Here is a 17,966-nt window from a genome sequence, read left to right on the forward strand (position 1 = left end):
TAGACAGACTGGGGAAACAATGGGAGGAGACACAAAGATGGAATCACTTTTACCATCTTTTATGTATTTGCTGGTCGTCTTATTTCTTCTATTTTGCAAGCACAGTGTTGCAATCATTGTCTTTGTGGTACAATGACACAGGTAGAATGCAGGTGTTTTCATGTAACACGATGCCAGAAAGATGAGTAATGTGTTTTGAAGAGAAGATAAAACATCATGTTTGAACAAAGATAAGCAGCAGACACGTCTGTGTGTGAGTTGTTCAGGTTCAGTAAGAAGGTAATATGTCTGCAGAATTTGTAATTCTTATGAAGATATTGCTTGTACAATAAATAAAATCCCTTTAACTTCTTCTGGAGAGTGTCTTTATATATTTAGTCATTTTGGGGCGATCCTTTATTTAGTAGTAACTCTAGTCGGGGATATATATCAGAGTTTACTTTCAGATATGAGCATTGTGTTTCCTGTGGATGAATGAATGAATTATTTATTTATGTAATTTTTGAAAGACTGGCTCATGTAAAATCTCTGAAAGTATGACAAAGCTCTCCTGTTACACTTTATGGACACCTGAGCGTCACCATGAGGGCCTGTCTTTATTCACTTTATTCACTGAAATCCACTTTTATAATGAATTCACAGTAATCACTGACACCTTCAGAGCATTACATTCATTAAAGACGTCTTCTACACCTACTCTTCCAGACGACCGACACATGCTTCAACCACTGCAGGTTAACCAGCCACTCATCAGTAAAGCAAAAACTAAATGTAAATGTCCTCATGTGGAAAAGACTGAAACACAACTCCCATATATCACTAATGTAACAGATCCATTTAGGGAGAGTGAGAACACTAGGCTGGATGTGTTTTAATGCAGGAACATTCATCATGTCTTCAGTTCAACAAATCATTTACATTGAATATGTGAGCTGGATGGTTACACGACACAATGTGATTGTCAACAATAACTGCAATGAACGCTGGTTTGAGGGCGGAGTCAAGGAGGCCATTTACGTGAAAAGGGAAAGACCCTCTCTGAATCAAGGAGGGGGCCTAAGGGTACATCTGTCACCATCTTACAATGCTGTGATTGCAGCCGTTCTCCAACTCTCTGTGAATGGTACTCAAGACCATTGATCAGTGGTTGTTGATCAATGGTCATGAGAATTTGCATAATCATGATTAAGGAACTGACCTCCCAGCCCATTGTTCCTTCAGTCGGCTGGTTTCTCTGACTGAAAACGCTACGTCCAGAAGAACAGAATCAACTTTTGGAGATTTACTTCCCTGATGATTGAGCACGCATCAAGACCTTTTAATCAGGCCAACAAATATCTTGTACTCAATTTTAGCAGCAGCCATTGTGACACTGATGATAAAACTTGTGTAAAAGTGCGAAGCTGTAAAAAAGTAATTATAAAAAAGCGTTTTTGTAGCTGAATGTTACTGGATAGCTGTTTCATCTGTAACACATCAAAATAACCTGCTAAGGTTTAATAGGCTATAAGGAACACACTCACTTCCTGAGCCCTGGGCAATAAGAGACGTTTTGTGTTTTATAATTTATTGATATGTTTGATCCTTTCTGAGCTGCGTTAATGAAGCAGTCATTAGAGCACCATGTCCGCTAGAATAGTTCTGTAGTTTGATGCTTGAGTCGTTGCAGACTTGTTGAAACTCCCTCACCCGTCAAAGCAGCGTCTTTGTTATTCGAGTCCAGCAGATGGCAGTGTTTCACTGTCTGACGGCTGTCTGAAGCTTCGGCTGGATTATCCGTTTTCATGTTTGATTAGAGGTTTGTGTGTGTGTGTGTGTGTGTGTGTGGGTTTTTAGCCACGAGTTGTCCACGATAAAGCATATTGAATGGCCTGTCTAATATTGTTAGAATTCTCCTTTGGGTTAGTTTCATTACTCAATCGGGACATTTATTTGGAAAAAGAAAAAAAGAGGGAAAAAAAAAGAAAAAAAAAAGAAAAGAATTAAAAATAAATAAATCCTCATAGTTTACATTTACAAATATCAATACTGAATGTTACGTCCCTCTGCAGCTTCTAATCGTCTCAGTGTTTTCAGCTGGTGCTAATTGGCCACACCTAGTCAGGTGTGGATAAAAGCATACCTGAGGCAAGCTTCCCGGCAGTGCACTAGTCTTTGCCTTGGTGGCACCAGCCATTTTAGCCAACCTGGTTTTCCATTTTAGGATGAAACCTCTTCTCACCCACACTCTGTTATTCATCTCTGTTTTTATGTTGCGGCTTTTGAGCCGGGTCGTAACATGAGTATAATCACACTGGAAGTACCAGCATCAGGAATGTGGCTTCTTCTTTTTGGATCTATAATATTTAGTCTGGTTAGTTATTGTTACTGTAACCAGTGCAAAATCTGCTCTGATGACTCAACGTTAATGTTTGAGCCCCTGAGCGCTAAAAGAAGTGTGTTTTGTAAAGTATTAAAACTACCTTTAATGGAAGGAAAAACGGATCACTGCTTCCTATAAGAGTTGGTTTTCTCTGTGTGTGTAGCCACTCTGTGCCTGGTGGACTTGGCTGGCAGTGAGCGAATGGTGAAGAGCCAGTCTCAGGGTGACCGTTTCAAAGAGATGACCGCCATCAACAGCTCACTGTCCAACCTGGGCGTCGTTATCGCCGCTCTGGCCAAAAAGGTCTGCAGCTGCAGTTTCTGTAGTCTTAGATGTCACACCTGCTTTCTTTACATTTACAGTATTAATGATTTTTTTGGCCTTTGTGTTCCAGGAGACTTACGTAGCTTACAGGAACTCGAAGCTCACGTACCTCCTGCAGGGATGTTTGGGGGGGAAACGGCAAAACGTGAGTTTGTTGACATCACAAATCTTTATAATGACGACACATAAAACTGAAGGAATTTATCCCCAAAAAATATTTAACAGCGTTTGATCTCATCACTTCAGATTGTGACTGTTTATTCTTTGGCACTAATTTTGGATGTCTTTATTTGCAGCTTGATGTTTGTTAACATTGCTCCGGAGCCCGACAGCTTTGGGGAAACTCTGAACTCATTGAGGTTTGCCAGCAAGGTCAGTGCAGTCTTGTTTCCAGTGTTCATTGGACAGAGTACATTAATGATGTCCTTACATCAGCTGTTTATGGTAAACCAAAGCCATACTCCATATCCATTTTAATACCTTGGTATGTAATTCACACTCACATTTTGTCTGAAGAGTAGGGATGTTCCTGGCGTCTTATTTACTAGTCGACTAATCGAGGGGGAAATAATTAGACTAACCAACTAATGTAAAACTAAGGAACATTCAGATATTGAGTTGATTTTCAGAACTGATTAATAGAAACTGTCAAACTAGACGCAGAGGTATCTTAAACCATTCATCACATTCTGTTAAATGCAAATGAAAATGCATTACTACAAAAGATGTTCTATTAAAATATGACAATCATTTGAGAATCTAAAAGTACGTCTAAGTGTGGCGAGAATGATTCAGGTAATACATTATACAGCCGTTTTCTAGTCAGGTTGTGGGGGCAGCAGGAAGGACTACTCCTGACCACAGCTGATAGATGTAAACTGGCTAGCATGACCAAGGATGCTGGGGCCTCCTACTGGTAGGACGTGCCCAGCTGGAACAGCCTCCTGGCCAAGGTGGCTGTCACCTTTTGATGTGAAGGAGTAGTGACTCTACTCTGAGCCCCTCCCCCATTGACTTAACTGCTCTCCTAAAGGAGAGGTTTTCCACCTCTCAGGAAACTAATTTCCTCTGCGTGTATCTGCGATCTCAGTGTTAACAAGAAGATCAGGGTAGATTAATAGATTTATGGTGTTTCTCAACAACAGTGCACCATCTGGTGGCAGATCGCTGCCTAACATTTAGAACACAATGTACCAGCATTGGGCATCAATTGAAATTTTAACAATTAGATTGAACGACTGGTAAGTCTGATACAGACTAGTGACAATTAGTCGACTAGTCACATAAATCCCTGATAGAGCCCACAGAAGTGGCCTGCACCATGTGCGTGGCTTGCTTTGCAGTTTAACCCTCAGTAGGACCTACAGCCATTTTTCATCCCCAGCGTTTTTTAATATTAGGCCATTTTCACTGTGTTGAATAGAATATAGCCAAACCTTCCGACCCTTTTTTTTTTTTCTTTAGAATTGCAGTCTCCGTTTATTAGATTAGCTTAAAGTGGCTAAGCTACAAACCGCCATCCACATGAGGTCCTAGAGCCATAAATCGCCCCATTGAAACCCATTATAAACGCTATTTTTCACTGCAGAATTATTACCATTAACGTATGGGTGATGGCTTCTGTTTCGGTTCCGTGTTGGACAAGGGGCCTTAGAATTGTAATTTTTTTTATTTGGCCACCGGGTGGCGCCCTTGTTCCGCATGTGACGCCTGCTGGAACATAGACCTTTTCCAGCGGGCTGCTCGAGACATACACCCGGGAAAGGCAGACTCATTCCCCGAGTGCAGCAGCAGCTTGGCCCGCTGCTCGTTCGGGACCATTTTCTGCCCTTAGGGCTGTTAGAGGGTGCATTTTGACCTTTATATTTAAAAATAAATAAAATAAAGGTCTCTCTGCCTAAAAGAAAAAAAAATTGTGTCTGTCTCATTCTAAGTTTAGATAAAAGCCTTCCCTCTTTGAAGTACACCCTGCAATGCAAACAAATCTAACATGAAAACAAGAATAAAAAACAAATTAGACTTTATTTTGTCGCCAACCTCAGCTTGTTTATGCAGGTGCAGGCAGGAGAGGTTATAAGAATAAGCCGTAGCGCGGGAGTAGGCATTTTCACGATGGCACGGTACCGAGGAAGTAGTGGACATCCTGATGCGCTCTGACAGCGAGGATCTCTCCTCTTCATCTGCCGAGAGTGACTCTGATTCCGGGGGTGACACGGATGATTCGTCTCTCGACACTGATCACCAGGAGTCGTCCTCTGATTTTTCTTCTGAAGATGACCTCCAAAGATGGGAAGAAATGGTCCGCAACAAACGCCGAGACGCTGCGCTACGTCGCAGCACCCACGGGGCTTATTCCGGGACCGACCCACTACGCCGTAGCCCGAATTACGGACCCACTCTCCAGCTTCAGGTTGTACATAACTGATGGGATTATACAGCATATAGTTGCAATGACAAACCTTCAGGGCAGACGCTACATCTCATTCTGGAGAGATTTAGATAGCAACGAAATGCTCGCTTATGTGGGGCTGCTAATTTTGTCCGGTGTATACCGGTCAAAGCACGAGGCCATCGCCAGCCTTTGGAGTGAGAAAACGGGAAGGAAGATTTTCCGTGCCTCAGTGGCTGAGAAAAGATTTTGTCACATAACCAGAGCGCTCCGATTTGATGACAAACTCACCCGACCTGCACGACGTGCGGACAAATTGGCTCCCATTCGGCAGATATGGGACATGTGGGCACACCGCCTGGGGATGTTGTTTAGTCCAGACCGGGACCTTACGGTGGATGAGCAGCTGGTACCGTTCAAGGGAAGGTGCAGTTTCCGCCAGTATATCCCCAAAAAGCCTGCGAAATGCGGCATAAAGGTCTGGGCAGCATGCGATGTCAAGACATCATACGCCTGGCGGCTGCAGGTTTACACCGGGAGAGCAGCGGGCGAACCGGCCGAGGTAAACCAGGGGATGAGGGTCGTCCAGCAGATGACTGACGGGCTCCATGGGCATGTCGTCACAGTCGACAATTTTTTTCACCTCATCTGAACTGGCAGAGGAACTCCTCAAAAATAAAATGGCTCTGGTCGGCACAATCCGCCAGAACAAAAAAGGAATCCCACCCGTTTTGCGCCAGATGAGAGGGAGAGCCGTCTACTCCTCGATCTTTGCCTTTTCAGCGAAACAGACCCTAGTGTCGTACATTCCCCGACGGGGCAGGAATGTGCTTTTATTGAGCACGAAACATCGCAGGCCGGAGGTCAGCGATGACGAGAGAAAAAAGCCAGCGATCATCACAGACTACAATCGATGCAAAGGAGGTGTCGACAACCTTGATAAGGTGGGTGTCATTACGCATCAGTTACGCACACCTTTATTCATTTTTCTTCATATATTCTTGTGTAAAATATACAGAGGTTTTATGTTGTTTTTTTTTTTGTTATGTTTATTTTTTGTTAGGTTGTCGGCACCTACTCCTGCAGGAGACGGACCAATCGATGGCCAATGGCCCTTTTTCATCACATCATAGACGTCTCCCTCTACAACGCCTTCATGCTGTGGACCTCCGTGGATCAGGCCTGGCATCAGCAGAAGCCACACAGGAGGAGGATGTTCATTGAAGAGGTGGGAGAAGGCCTGATCACGCCCCATTTGTCACAAAGACAGCGTCTTCCCCGCTCATCAGCCGCTGCTGAGTTAGTAAGAGATGCGCAGGATGGTGCTGCTGCAGGCCCCTCTGGAGTGACAAATCCCAAGGGCAGGAAGCTCTGTGAGCTCTGTGTTGGGAAAAGGAGGCGAGTGGGAAACACATGCAGCAAATGTGGAAAATTCAGCTGCCGAGCCCACAGCAAATTTGTCTGCAGCCACTGCTCTACCTGAGCAAGACATTTACCCCCCAGCCACACACACGCCCCCCACCCTCTCACTGCTTTCTCACTTTCTCACACTCTCTTTCTCTCTCATACATTTCCCCATTCCCAACAACAATATACATAATTACATTTACCATATACATGTTCTTGTTCATTGTTGAAAAATAAATGTTTATTTGGTTCAAACTGATCTTGTATTTTTATTTACATAATGCTTTTTATTTGATTTTAGATGGCAACAAGGTAATATGCATTTATTGGGGCAAGAGTGAAAAACGTTCTCCTGCAAAAAAAACTAACGGCCGATCAAAATGAAGGTCAGTAGTAATTTTTAGACCATCCAAAGGCCTAATTAAAAGTACAATAAAATATAACTTTCAAATGTATTATATGGAAAATATTTAATTTTTTCATTTTTTTTGCCAAAAAAGGCAGTGTGCTCATGTGACAAAACCGGGATATAAAAGGTTAAAATCGCGAAATATAATTAAAACTTTATATGAATATTTCAAGGAGAAGTAGGTCTAAAATATTGGCTAATTTAAAGTGGAAAAATATTAATGTATAATCTTTTTATAGCACTTTTTATGGCGTGGTCGATTTTTGGCTCTAGGTCTTCATAAGGGGTACTTTTTTTTTTTTTTTTTAGGACTTACCAAGGGTTAACCACCAAAACACTCGTCTGCAGTGGAATTTCTTTGAGCTAATCGATTCATTTCATCTTCTAATTAATGTGGAAAATGGTGGCAAAGGTGGATGAAATGAGTGATTCCTAGAGTTACATTTTATTGCCTTTTTTCTTTCCTTTTCTTAAAGTTATGAAGGCATCTTGGATGCCATTTCAGTGAGTGGGGGTTAATGCCCCACACTCTTTTCTGTCACTGCTTTGAATGCACAGACTGGTCTTAATGTTGATCTTTGTAATCTTCAGTGTTACGACCCGGCTCAAAAGCCGCAACATAAAAACAGAGATGAATAGCAGAGTGTGGGTGAGAAGAGGTTTCATCCTAAAATGGAAAACCAGGTCGGCTCAAATGTTCTGTGAGTCATAGGAGTCTACTAACATTTCCATGATAGAACAAGGCTGCAACCTTTGTACACTATATAAGGCAAAGAACTAATTAGCCTCATTTTGTTTTCATTCTGAGGCTTGTTTTTTTTTAGCACATACAAACAACTCTTCTTATGAGAATATTAGGACGCATCTTGTATATATGATCGGCTCGCACATGGCCCGAAGATTGGTTTACCTTCTGCCATGTTGAGGCCAAAAACCCTGAGGACAGAAAAAAACAAAAAAAAAAAACAAATGGTAGGTTGTCTCTGTGTGAGAGACGTTGGCATTATACCCGATATTTTTTTAAAAATGCAATGTGTGGATTTCTTTTACAGACAACATCTGCCATGTTGTGGACTGCTCAGAGTCTCCCCCTCCAGCACTGCTAATCCAGATGTTGGATCTGTGTTTCCACAAGCCCCGCGAATTCTAGAGACTTATTCATCATGAAGAAAACAAGACAGTCGATCGATCGATTATTTGCGCAAGGGAGGCCACCATGAAAATGACCTCTAGATCCTCCTCCTCCTGCTGCCTTTATTGAGAGACCGTTCACACAAAACACGTCAGAACAAAGCCACGCCCAGACAAGGCAGTGTGTGTGTGTGTGTGTGTGTGTGTGTGTGTGTGTGTGTGTGTGTGTGTGTGTGTGTGTGTGTGTGTGTGTGTGTGTGTGTCAGACCTCCTGCTGACCAAAGGGTCATAAACGCAGGAAGGTTACATCAAAAGAAGCACAAGGATGTGCCTGTGATAAAAGACTACAGCCCCCCACCTTGATCCTCGAGAATCTGGGGGGAAGGACGGTGGAATTTCTTTCATCAGAGTTAAAACAATGTACAAATGGTAAACATAAAAATGACAAACATTTAACAATTCACTCTAACACCAGACCCCACCGACTCCGCCCCCCTCTCCAGGATGCTCACAGGACTCTGCAGGATCACACCCGTCTGAGGAAACGGAACTCAACATTAAACTCGCAACCTTCCACCTGCTGTCGACGGCACTGAATGAGTATGTGCAGGAGATATGTTATGGATGCCAATCCGGTCACCCCAGCCAGTTACACCACAGTTGCCTGTTTGAGCTGCCTGTGTTTTTCTTCGAGATCTACTATGATGAGGTGATGGAAAAGCTCCGGACGCCCCGATTCATCCCGGCCATCCGTCTGTTTGTTTGCTCATACAGTGTCAGTGAGGCTAAAGCACAAATCATCAGCACTGCAGAGCGTCTTCTGTGTGAACTGAGATCAGTGCCGCACATTGTTTGCACCACTGATGAGAATGTCGGATACCTGCTAAATACCAATCATCACACCCGCGGAGTTAAATCAGCGCTGCTCCACATGATTGGAAACTACTGGTCTGGGAGACACAAGATTTAATGTACATCTGTTATAAAAACCTTACTGTGCACTACACAGAAAATGAAATAAAAACGTATGCTAACACTTTTTTCTGGTCATTTGTGTTTGTGTTTGGTCAGAGTGATTATGGAAAACACGCTGAGAAAAATATATCACAACCCTGCACACCCAGGGGGTTTAGGAAGTGTAAAGAAGCTCCGTATCGCTGTCAGTGAGGCAACAGGCTTAAAGCCGTCATTACCTGACGTGGAGCGTTTTTAAAAGGAGATGACACATATACTCTTCATAAACCTGCAAGGATAGAGGACACAGAAATGCAAGGATACAGAAATGCAAGGATACAGAAATAGAGTTTTGGTTAACGGGACTGACAAACAGTTTCAAGCTGATTTGGTTGACATGCGTGAATATTCTGCGGATAATGATAATGTTAGGTACTTATTGACATGCATAGATGTGTTTTCTAAGTATGCATGGGTTAGGTGCCTTGAAACCAAGACAGGACAGGCTGTTGCTGAGGCTTTTGGTGATATTCTGGGAGAGGGCCGTGTGCCTGAACAACTCCAAACAGATTTAGGGAAGGAATTTTATAATAAACATTTAAAAAACTAATGGAGCAGCATAACATCACACATTTTTCAACCTTTAGTGAAATGAAATCATGTGTGGTAGAGCGTTTTAACCGCACCTTAAAGGGGAAAATGTGGAAATACTTAACATCAGTTAACTGGCCAAGATATGTTAATGTGATCCAAGATCTTGTACAGTCCTATAACCTGTCTTATCACAGCTCTATCAAAATGACCCCACCGAGGTGTGCAAAGATAATGAGAAAGCAGTCTTTAACACCCTGTACAAAATGAAACCCCAAAAACCGGTGACTTTTAAATTTAATGTGGGCGATACAGAGAGAATATCTAAACTACGAGGCATATTCTGAAAGGGTTACCATCAGACCTACACAGACGAGTGCTTTACCATAAAGGAGCGTTTAGGAAGAGACCCTCCCGTATACAAACTAGAGGATCTCACAGGAGCTGCAGTGAAAGGTGTAATTTATGAATACACAGCAGGTGACTATTGACAAAAACAAAAGGTTTCAAATAGAGAAAATACTTGGCAGAAAAAAGAGGACCGAAAAAAGTTAGCGCTGGTCAAATGGCTCGGTTGGCCTTCTCATTTGAAAATCATGGATCCCTGAAAAAGACATCGTTGAAGTGTGATTAACAGAGACGCCGCAGCGCTGCATACTTTCAGGGGCAGGGATAGCTCAGTAGGTAGAGTGGTTGCCCCATGATCGGAAGGTCGGGGGTTCGATTCCCCTTAACAGCTACCCTGAGGTACCCCTGAGCAAGGTACCGTCCCTACACACTGCTCCCCGGGCGCCCAATGGCTGCCCACTGCTCCACTGAGTGAATGGGTTAAATGCAGAGAGCAATTTCCCCACGGGGCTCAATAAAGTACACACACACACTTTCATTCTGCACTAGACAAAGACTGATAAAGGAAGGAAGGAATGGATAAAACGAACAACAACAACGCAGGCTTTTATGTGAGCCTCTTCTCGAATGCTTCAGCACATGTTTATCCAGGCAATAAGAAATCTAATTTTAGAACAAAGCTAGCAAAACCTGTTGTTTTAAATGAACCGTATGAGGTCGGTGTTATAGAATTTCAATACCCAAGACTATGCTTGTCTTTTCCACAATCAGATTCGCGAGTGGAAATTTATGATCCAGTCACAAATGGAGCATTGTCCATAACCGTGATTGAGCTGTCTGTGGGGCATTATGCATCTGTGGCGCAGATAATAAAACATTAAAACATAACACCAACATTAAAACACAATACAGTGAAGTTAGTAACCATGTTAGTGTTATGGGCCCTAGGGGCACAGTTCTCACATTTAGAGGGAGACTGGCAGGAATCTTAGGATTCAAATCAGAAGACCCGTTTGTACTTCATTATAAAAACACATACGCACCACATCCTGCAGACGTATACGGCGGAAAATAGAACATTTTTATTTATGCAGATATCGTTGATTACCAGCTTGTGGGTGACGCCCATGCGCAGCTATTAAGAGCAATAAATATAACAGACGATGACCGTCGGGGAGCCATTCTTCAGTTTGACAGCCCACACTACACACCAGTCTCGAAATCCTTAATCCATGACATAGAAATTGATTTGAAAGACGACCAAAATCAACACATACCCTTTTTATACGGGAAGGTGTTTGTCAAGCTCCACTTCCGACCCATAAGACACCATTTTTAAAAAATAAGGATGTCTGTCTACAACACAGATGAAGCAAAATCTGTAAGATATTATTTAAATCAGGCTGGTGGAGAATTGAATGGTTATATTGAGACCAGCACGCAATGTGGCGCAGGTCTGGGAGGTTTGTTCCGCAGCCTGTTTAGAATTGCTGTACCGTTGTTTAAAAAAGGAGTCAGCATAGTCAAACCCCACCTAAAAACAGCAGCATCAGGCATAGTGTCTGATGTGATATCCAACATAACCAAGCCAACATCTACTGAGCAGGATGGCAACAGCTTGTATGTGTATACACCCAAACCTTCTAAGACCCCTCCCACTGCACGCATGGGTGATACGCCGCCGCCTAAAAAGCGTAAAACGACAAAACCTGCCAGGAAAGCCACCAAACGGAGACAACCACGCGGAGTGAAAAGACCCAGAACCAGTCGTTCAAAAACTACAGCATGTGACATCTTCTAAATGGCTCTGTTACACAACCAATCAGAGAATGTCTAAAAACAGAGCTCGATCTTTTTACTGTCCCATACACACAAACGTCCATAGAGAAAACGACCTTTATTGAAATTCCACCAGTTTCTGCAATCACAGACGGAGGTCCAATCGAGTTTAAATCTCATCGTCCGGAGAGGATTACCTGGATCTAAACGATTCCTATATCTACACACGAGTAAGAATCACAGATGCTGACGGCACAAACTTAGGCAGGGATGATTATGTAACGGAGCGGAAAGGCTGATTTTATTTCCACAGTGTTTTGTGTTTTTTTTTTGTTTTTTTTTTTTAAAGGAAGGAAACCTTCCTCAAAACGGGCAGAGCAGTGGAGCCGCCAAGGGAAAGCACACAATTTAAACTGTAAGATTAAAAATATAATTTATTATATTTAAATAGTTAAAAATGTAAAATGAATTAAAACAACCTTGGCCAAGGGGTAACACAGTAAAAATCAATAAAGCATAACATTAAAAGTCCTGTGGCCTGCGCCACGACCTAAAAGTCCCAGGGAGCTAAGAAATCCAGCAGGTGGTATAACCAAAGGAACCAGCGGAGTCCTCGCCTCCCTCTCGCACTCACGCCCCGATATGCCCGGGTGGGCAGAGCTCTCAACTCCGCCCGCCGCTTCTTTAAAACTGGAAATTGGCACAGCCGTCTCGTGGCTTCCGCTAGTGCTCTCTGCGCGCTGGTGCCTCTGCGCGCTGGTGCCTGCATTAGCCAACTCTAGCCGCCTTAGAAGAAGGGAAAACCCGGCGGCGTCTCGCCGCCCTATCGATGTTTCTGTTCCGGTTGCCACCGCTTTCCTGTGGCACACCAACCGGCACCAGCCCGTCTGGGCTTGTGGCACCGCCACCGCCTGATACCGTTCACTCTCTCAGTCCTCACTCCACCATCAATCTCCTCTCTCTCGTCTCCCATCACTCTTATTGGCCTCCGGGACCTCACAGGTGTGTCGGGTTCATAATCAAGGAGGGGCGGAGACTTTCCAGGACAAGTCACCGATGAATACCATAAAACATGCAATAAAACCAAGAATAGAACACTATACAATATTAAAATATTAAAGAAAGTAAAAACAAAACCAAACATGCACAATAAAAATATCTTAGGTAACTTGTCCCTCTCCACCCCGTGACACAAACGTGGGACTTGTTAATTATCCAGGTTGCACCTTATTTAGTCAGGTAGATGTAAATTTGGGGGATCGCTTGATTAGCCAATCATCCAACACGTATCCATACAGAGGCATAATAGAATGTCTTATCAATTATAATAAGCAGACTTTAGACACACAGTTCAGCAGCGCTTTATTCTGTACAGACACAGCCTCGCACATGAATGATACATGTATAGAAGGGGAGAGCCAGGGTCTGGTGACCAGAGGTACTTATACAGCGAATAGCAGTATTGTTGAATTGATTGCTCCAGTACACGCAGACCTGTTTTTTCAAGAAAAATTATTACTTAATGGAATCGATCTGTCGCTGAAATTTGTGCGCTCTAAAGACGAATTTGCTCTCATGACTGGAGCTAACACCGCGTATAAAGTTAAAATCGTCTCTGCCAGCTTATTTGTGAAAAGAATCAGTGTCTCACCAAGTGTCAGGCTGGCACACGGCAAGGCGCTGCATCATGCAAATGCAAAATATGCTGTAGGCAGAGTTTCTTTAAAGACCTTCTCCACACCTGCTGGGGCAAGAATATCAACTAATTTATTTATGGGCAGATTGCCTAAATTTGTCATCATCGCCTTCGTGGATAACGAAGCTTATCCTGGTTCTTTTACACGTAATCCATTTAATTTTAAAACTGTGATATAGAACTCATGTGTTTATACGCTGATGGACAGTCGTATCTGGCCAAACAATTCCTGTTTCAATCTGGAAGCTGATGAAGGACATTCAGGGAACGTATCATTAGTTCAAACAGGGAGCGTGAAGCTGGAAACCCGTTTCAGAAATCCGCTACCCCGAACAATGAACCTGGTGTGTTACTCTGTATTTGATTCAGTCATCCAAATATCTAATATGAGACAAGTGCTGCTGGACGACTACTAAAGATTCAAAATGAATACAATAGAACTAACCAGCATTGTTAAAAGGATTAGTAACAGGGCTCATCTTCTAGGCGTCTTAGCATGTGACCAGCTGCCAACAAAGCCCATCAGATATCCATGCATGGGCATTGTGAATACAGATCCATCAGACTTACCTGGGAAGCACTGGTTGGCGTTCAATATCACAAAAGACAAGCAAGGGCACTTTTTTGACAGCTTCGGTAACTCACCTGATAAGTTTTCACCCGAGATAAAAGTTTTTCTTTTAAAAACACCGCTCGGATATTGTATTCTGGGAGACAGGTTCAGAAGGACTTTTCGGTAACCTGCGGACAACACTGTGTGCTTTTTCTATATCATGTCCAAAAAGGAGCGTCTTATTCAAGACTAATTAATATGTACAGTGATAACCTTGTTTGTAACGATGCAATGGTTTGTCATTTTGTTAACAAAATAAGACCTGTTTCTGCATGTTTTGAAAATAACTTTGATTGTGTGCAGTGCGGATACTGATTCAAGTAACAAATAATAAAAGATAACAGAAGAGAATATCGTTTCATCTGGTATTTATTTTCACCTAATTGCTAAAAACATTATTTAGTAATAATAAAATCTTTAAACATCAGCATAGAGTTCAAAAAGTAGTAAAAAGGGGAAAACTGTCATCTGTTTAACTAAACAATATAGACATAAATAAGAAAAAACACATAAGTAGTAGTGTATAAAAAGAGAAACAAATGCGAGGGTAAATGATCTTTTTTTCAAGAATAAGAAAAACAAACATAATTTTAAAATTCATTAAAAATCGATCCACCCGCTTCTACTCTGCCTTGATTTTTTATGTGTGGTAAATAAGCTTTGATCGCTCAGTGACCGCTTCTTGTGCAAACCATTTGTTTCCACACTCGGGTCGCCAGTGTCGCCTTTATATTGGCTAATAGTCCTCCTCACCTCAGCATTAGGAAAAGCAGACAGAGACTTTCTCCCTCACTATGTGTTAATAGACCTCTCTGCATTGAATCACACTTGTTATTAATCTCTGTCTCTCTTCCACAGCATGCCTCTTGTCCCATCTTCGTTCTCTCACCCCAACCACTCCTGGCAGATGGCCGCCCCTCACTGAGCCTGTTACTGCCGGCGCTTCCTCCCTGTTAAAAGGGAGTTTTTTTCCACTGTCGCCAATGTGCTTGCTCATAGGGGGTCATATGATTGTTGGGTTTTTCTCCTTGTGTATATTATTTTAGAGTCTACCTTACAAAGTAAAGCACCTTGAGCCGACTGTTGTTGTGATTTGGTGCTGTATCAATAAAACTGAAGTGAATTGAAATAACATAAAAGGACATAATGCTGCAGGTTGGCTTTCTTTCTTTTCTGATTCACCAGTTTGTATGCATCTTTTCACAGGAGTGACCTAAGGACGGCTGTAGCCTACCCTTATTTACTTATAAAATGAACAACATATAGTGTAATGTGGTGTAAAATAGAGTGTTTTCTTTTAATTTAATGACATAAAGCAGGGATCAAATGTTTCCATGGTGACTGTTTTAGAATTGTGTATTTTTAAATCTGCATCAGACTTGAAAAAGAGCTCATCTGTGCAAGAAAAACCATCAAGTCAGGAGTATTTTCATATCTACATTTGATCTTACACAAGTTTTGAAGAGTTTTGGAAAGTTTCTCTTCCCCAACTGTGATAGAACAGCAGCGTTTTAATGGAAGCCAGTAAAGGGATCTACAAACCCATCAGGGTATGTGACACTTTTTGTTTTTACTGCATTTTTGAAGAATTTGATGTAGTTTTAAAAAGCTGACAAACTGAGAATCAATTTAAGTTACAATGAGTAATTTCTTATTTCTTTGACAGGTGCTGTTCAACACACCCATATATAACACAGCTGTGGAGATCTGCTGGTATCTACCAGGTTACAGGGCTCAGGTAAGACCCAGATCCATCCAAACCAAAACTGAGATAAAATGTCAGGTGATTTCTGAAGACCTGGGACTGATGCTGATTAAATGTCTCCTTTTATTTTTAGATTGCAATCATGATGGAATTCCTCAGACTTCAGAAGGAAAACCAAATACCATCAAGCCTCACTGCAGAAGATATGGGAGATCTTTTGGTGGAGAGGAGCAAAGAGACAGTCAGAGAGCAGTGAGTTACTGTGACACCTACAGACCATCCACCTCACACCTGAAACTGTTTGTGCTGAAGTGTAAATGCTGAGAGAAAACCTCTCTTTTGTTTTCTTTTGAAGACTTTGGGAGTTTGAATTGGAGGGTTTGGAAGAAACAGAAGCCAAACCTCTTCTGAAACTGGTAAGACTAGAAAACTCACAAGAGTTTTAGTCATTTGGAGATCTTTTTTTTTTTTTTTACTACAATCACATAACCTCTCAACAAAACTGCAATGTAAACATGCTTTCTGTTTCAGGTGTGGGCAGTGAACACAATAAATAAAATGAGGGACATCGAGTTTCAAGCCCGGATGCTGCTGGAATTTCCAGAGGCCATACCTCCTAAATTTCAGTGAGTCACCTCTGACATAAAATCATTAACAGTCCAGCTACAGTATTTCAAAATTTCTGTTATTTTTTTAAATAGGTGTAAAAGATCATTCTTATAACTTTATTCTGCAGAACACCTAAGCTCCTCAGCAATGTCAGGAAGTACATTGACCTCCTTAAAGAGAGGCAGCAGGACGCACAAACCTCCAAACTGTTCACTGCAACAGACGTGGTGATAGAGGTGGTTCCCCGTGTCCTGCATGGCTTCTGGAAGCTTCCTTCTTACCCCCTACTGAACATGTCCTCCCAAAAATTGAGCATCCTCTCCACCAGTGTGACAAAGGCCACTTTGGATCGAGTGTCCAAATCTCTCCTAACAACGGAAAACCAGGCCATCTTCTCAAGGTCCATCAGAGATGACATGGTGCAAAGTATCCTGTCTGAAGTCAGAGAGAAATATTCAGAAAAGATTCTGCTGAGCCACATTGCAAACTTTGCACCAGGACTACTCAGGGCAATTTCTGATGTAGCAAAGACGAGCATATGCCAGATCTTCCAGCCCCCTTGTGAAAGTCCAGTAGTGTCTGATGTTCTTCCAACTAAAGAACCTCATCCTGAAGGTCTGCTGAAGTCAGATGTTCTTCCCACTTCCCAACCTCCAGTTGAAAGTTCACGAATTGCTGATATTTTTTCCACTCACGAACCTCCTTCCAAAAGTTCAACAAAGGCTGATGTTCTTCCAGCTAAAGAATCTGCTCATGAAAATCTGCTGAAGTCAGATGTTGTTCCTACTAAAGAACCAAAAGGACCTGATCGTGAACGTGTTCTGAAGTCAGATGTTCTTCCTACTTCCGAACCTCTTTTTGAAAGTTCCACAAAGGCCAATGTTCTTCCAGCTAAAGAACCTGCTCATGAAAATCTGCTGAAGTCAGATGTTGTTCCTACTAAAGAACCAAAAGGACCTGATCGTGAACGTGTTCTGAAGTCAGATATTCTCCCTACTAAAGAACCACAAGAACCTGCTTGTGAAAGTGTTCTGAAGTCAGGTGTTCTTCCTACTAAAGAACCACACGAACCTGCTCCTGAACGTGTTCTAAAGTCAGATGTTCTTCTTACTTCCGAACCTCCTTTTGAAAGTTCAACAAAGGCTGATGTTCTTCCGACTAAAGAGCCTGCTTGTAAAAATCTGCTGAAGCCAGATGTTGTTCCTCCTAAAGAACCTCAAGAACCTGCTTGGGAAAGTGTTCTGAAGTCAGATGTTCTTCCTACTTCCGAACCTCTTTTTGAAAGTTCAACAATGGCTGATATTCTTCCCACTGGAGAACCCGCTCGTGGAAGTCTGCCAAAGTCAGATGTTCCAGATGTTCATCCTACTAAAGAACCTCTCATTGAAAGTTCATCAAAGGCTGATGTTCTTCCTACTAAAGAGCCTGCTTCTGAAAGTCTGGCAACGTCTGATGATCTTCCTAGTGAGGAACTCCCTTCTGTATGTCTATCCATGTCTGAGCCAGTTGTCTCTTTTACTAATAATTCAGAGAAGTCTGACAACATTAAAATCAAGGAGAAAAAGGAGAAAAAGAAGAAAAAAAAGGGCTTCTGCCAAAAATTCAGAGCCCTGTTCTGTTGTTGCTTCAGACCCCAAGAAACTGACTGA

General features: G+C 42.3%; 1 protein-coding gene across 1 annotated transcript; it reads left to right on the top strand.

Annotated features, from left to right (window-relative positions):
* The first annotated feature begins 15,517 nt into the window (after positions 1-15,517).
* On the top strand, positions 15,518-17,966 carry LOC146676585 (uncharacterized). Its single transcript, XM_085402142.1, has 6 exons — positions 15,518-15,553; positions 15,670-15,741; positions 15,842-15,960; positions 16,064-16,124; positions 16,240-16,334; positions 16,445-17,966. The coding sequence occupies exons 1-6, from the start codon at positions 15,518-15,520 to the stop codon at positions 17,964-17,966; spliced, it is 1,905 nt and encodes a 634-aa protein (XP_085258268.1).

Source organism: Rhamphochromis longiceps, linkage group LG3, assembly GCF_057381845.1.
Source record: "Rhamphochromis longiceps isolate RC_006_pf linkage group LG3, R_longiceps_female_GT1.1, whole genome shotgun sequence".
Lineage (NCBI taxonomy): Eukaryota > Metazoa > Chordata > Actinopteri > Cichliformes > Cichlidae > Rhamphochromis > Rhamphochromis longiceps.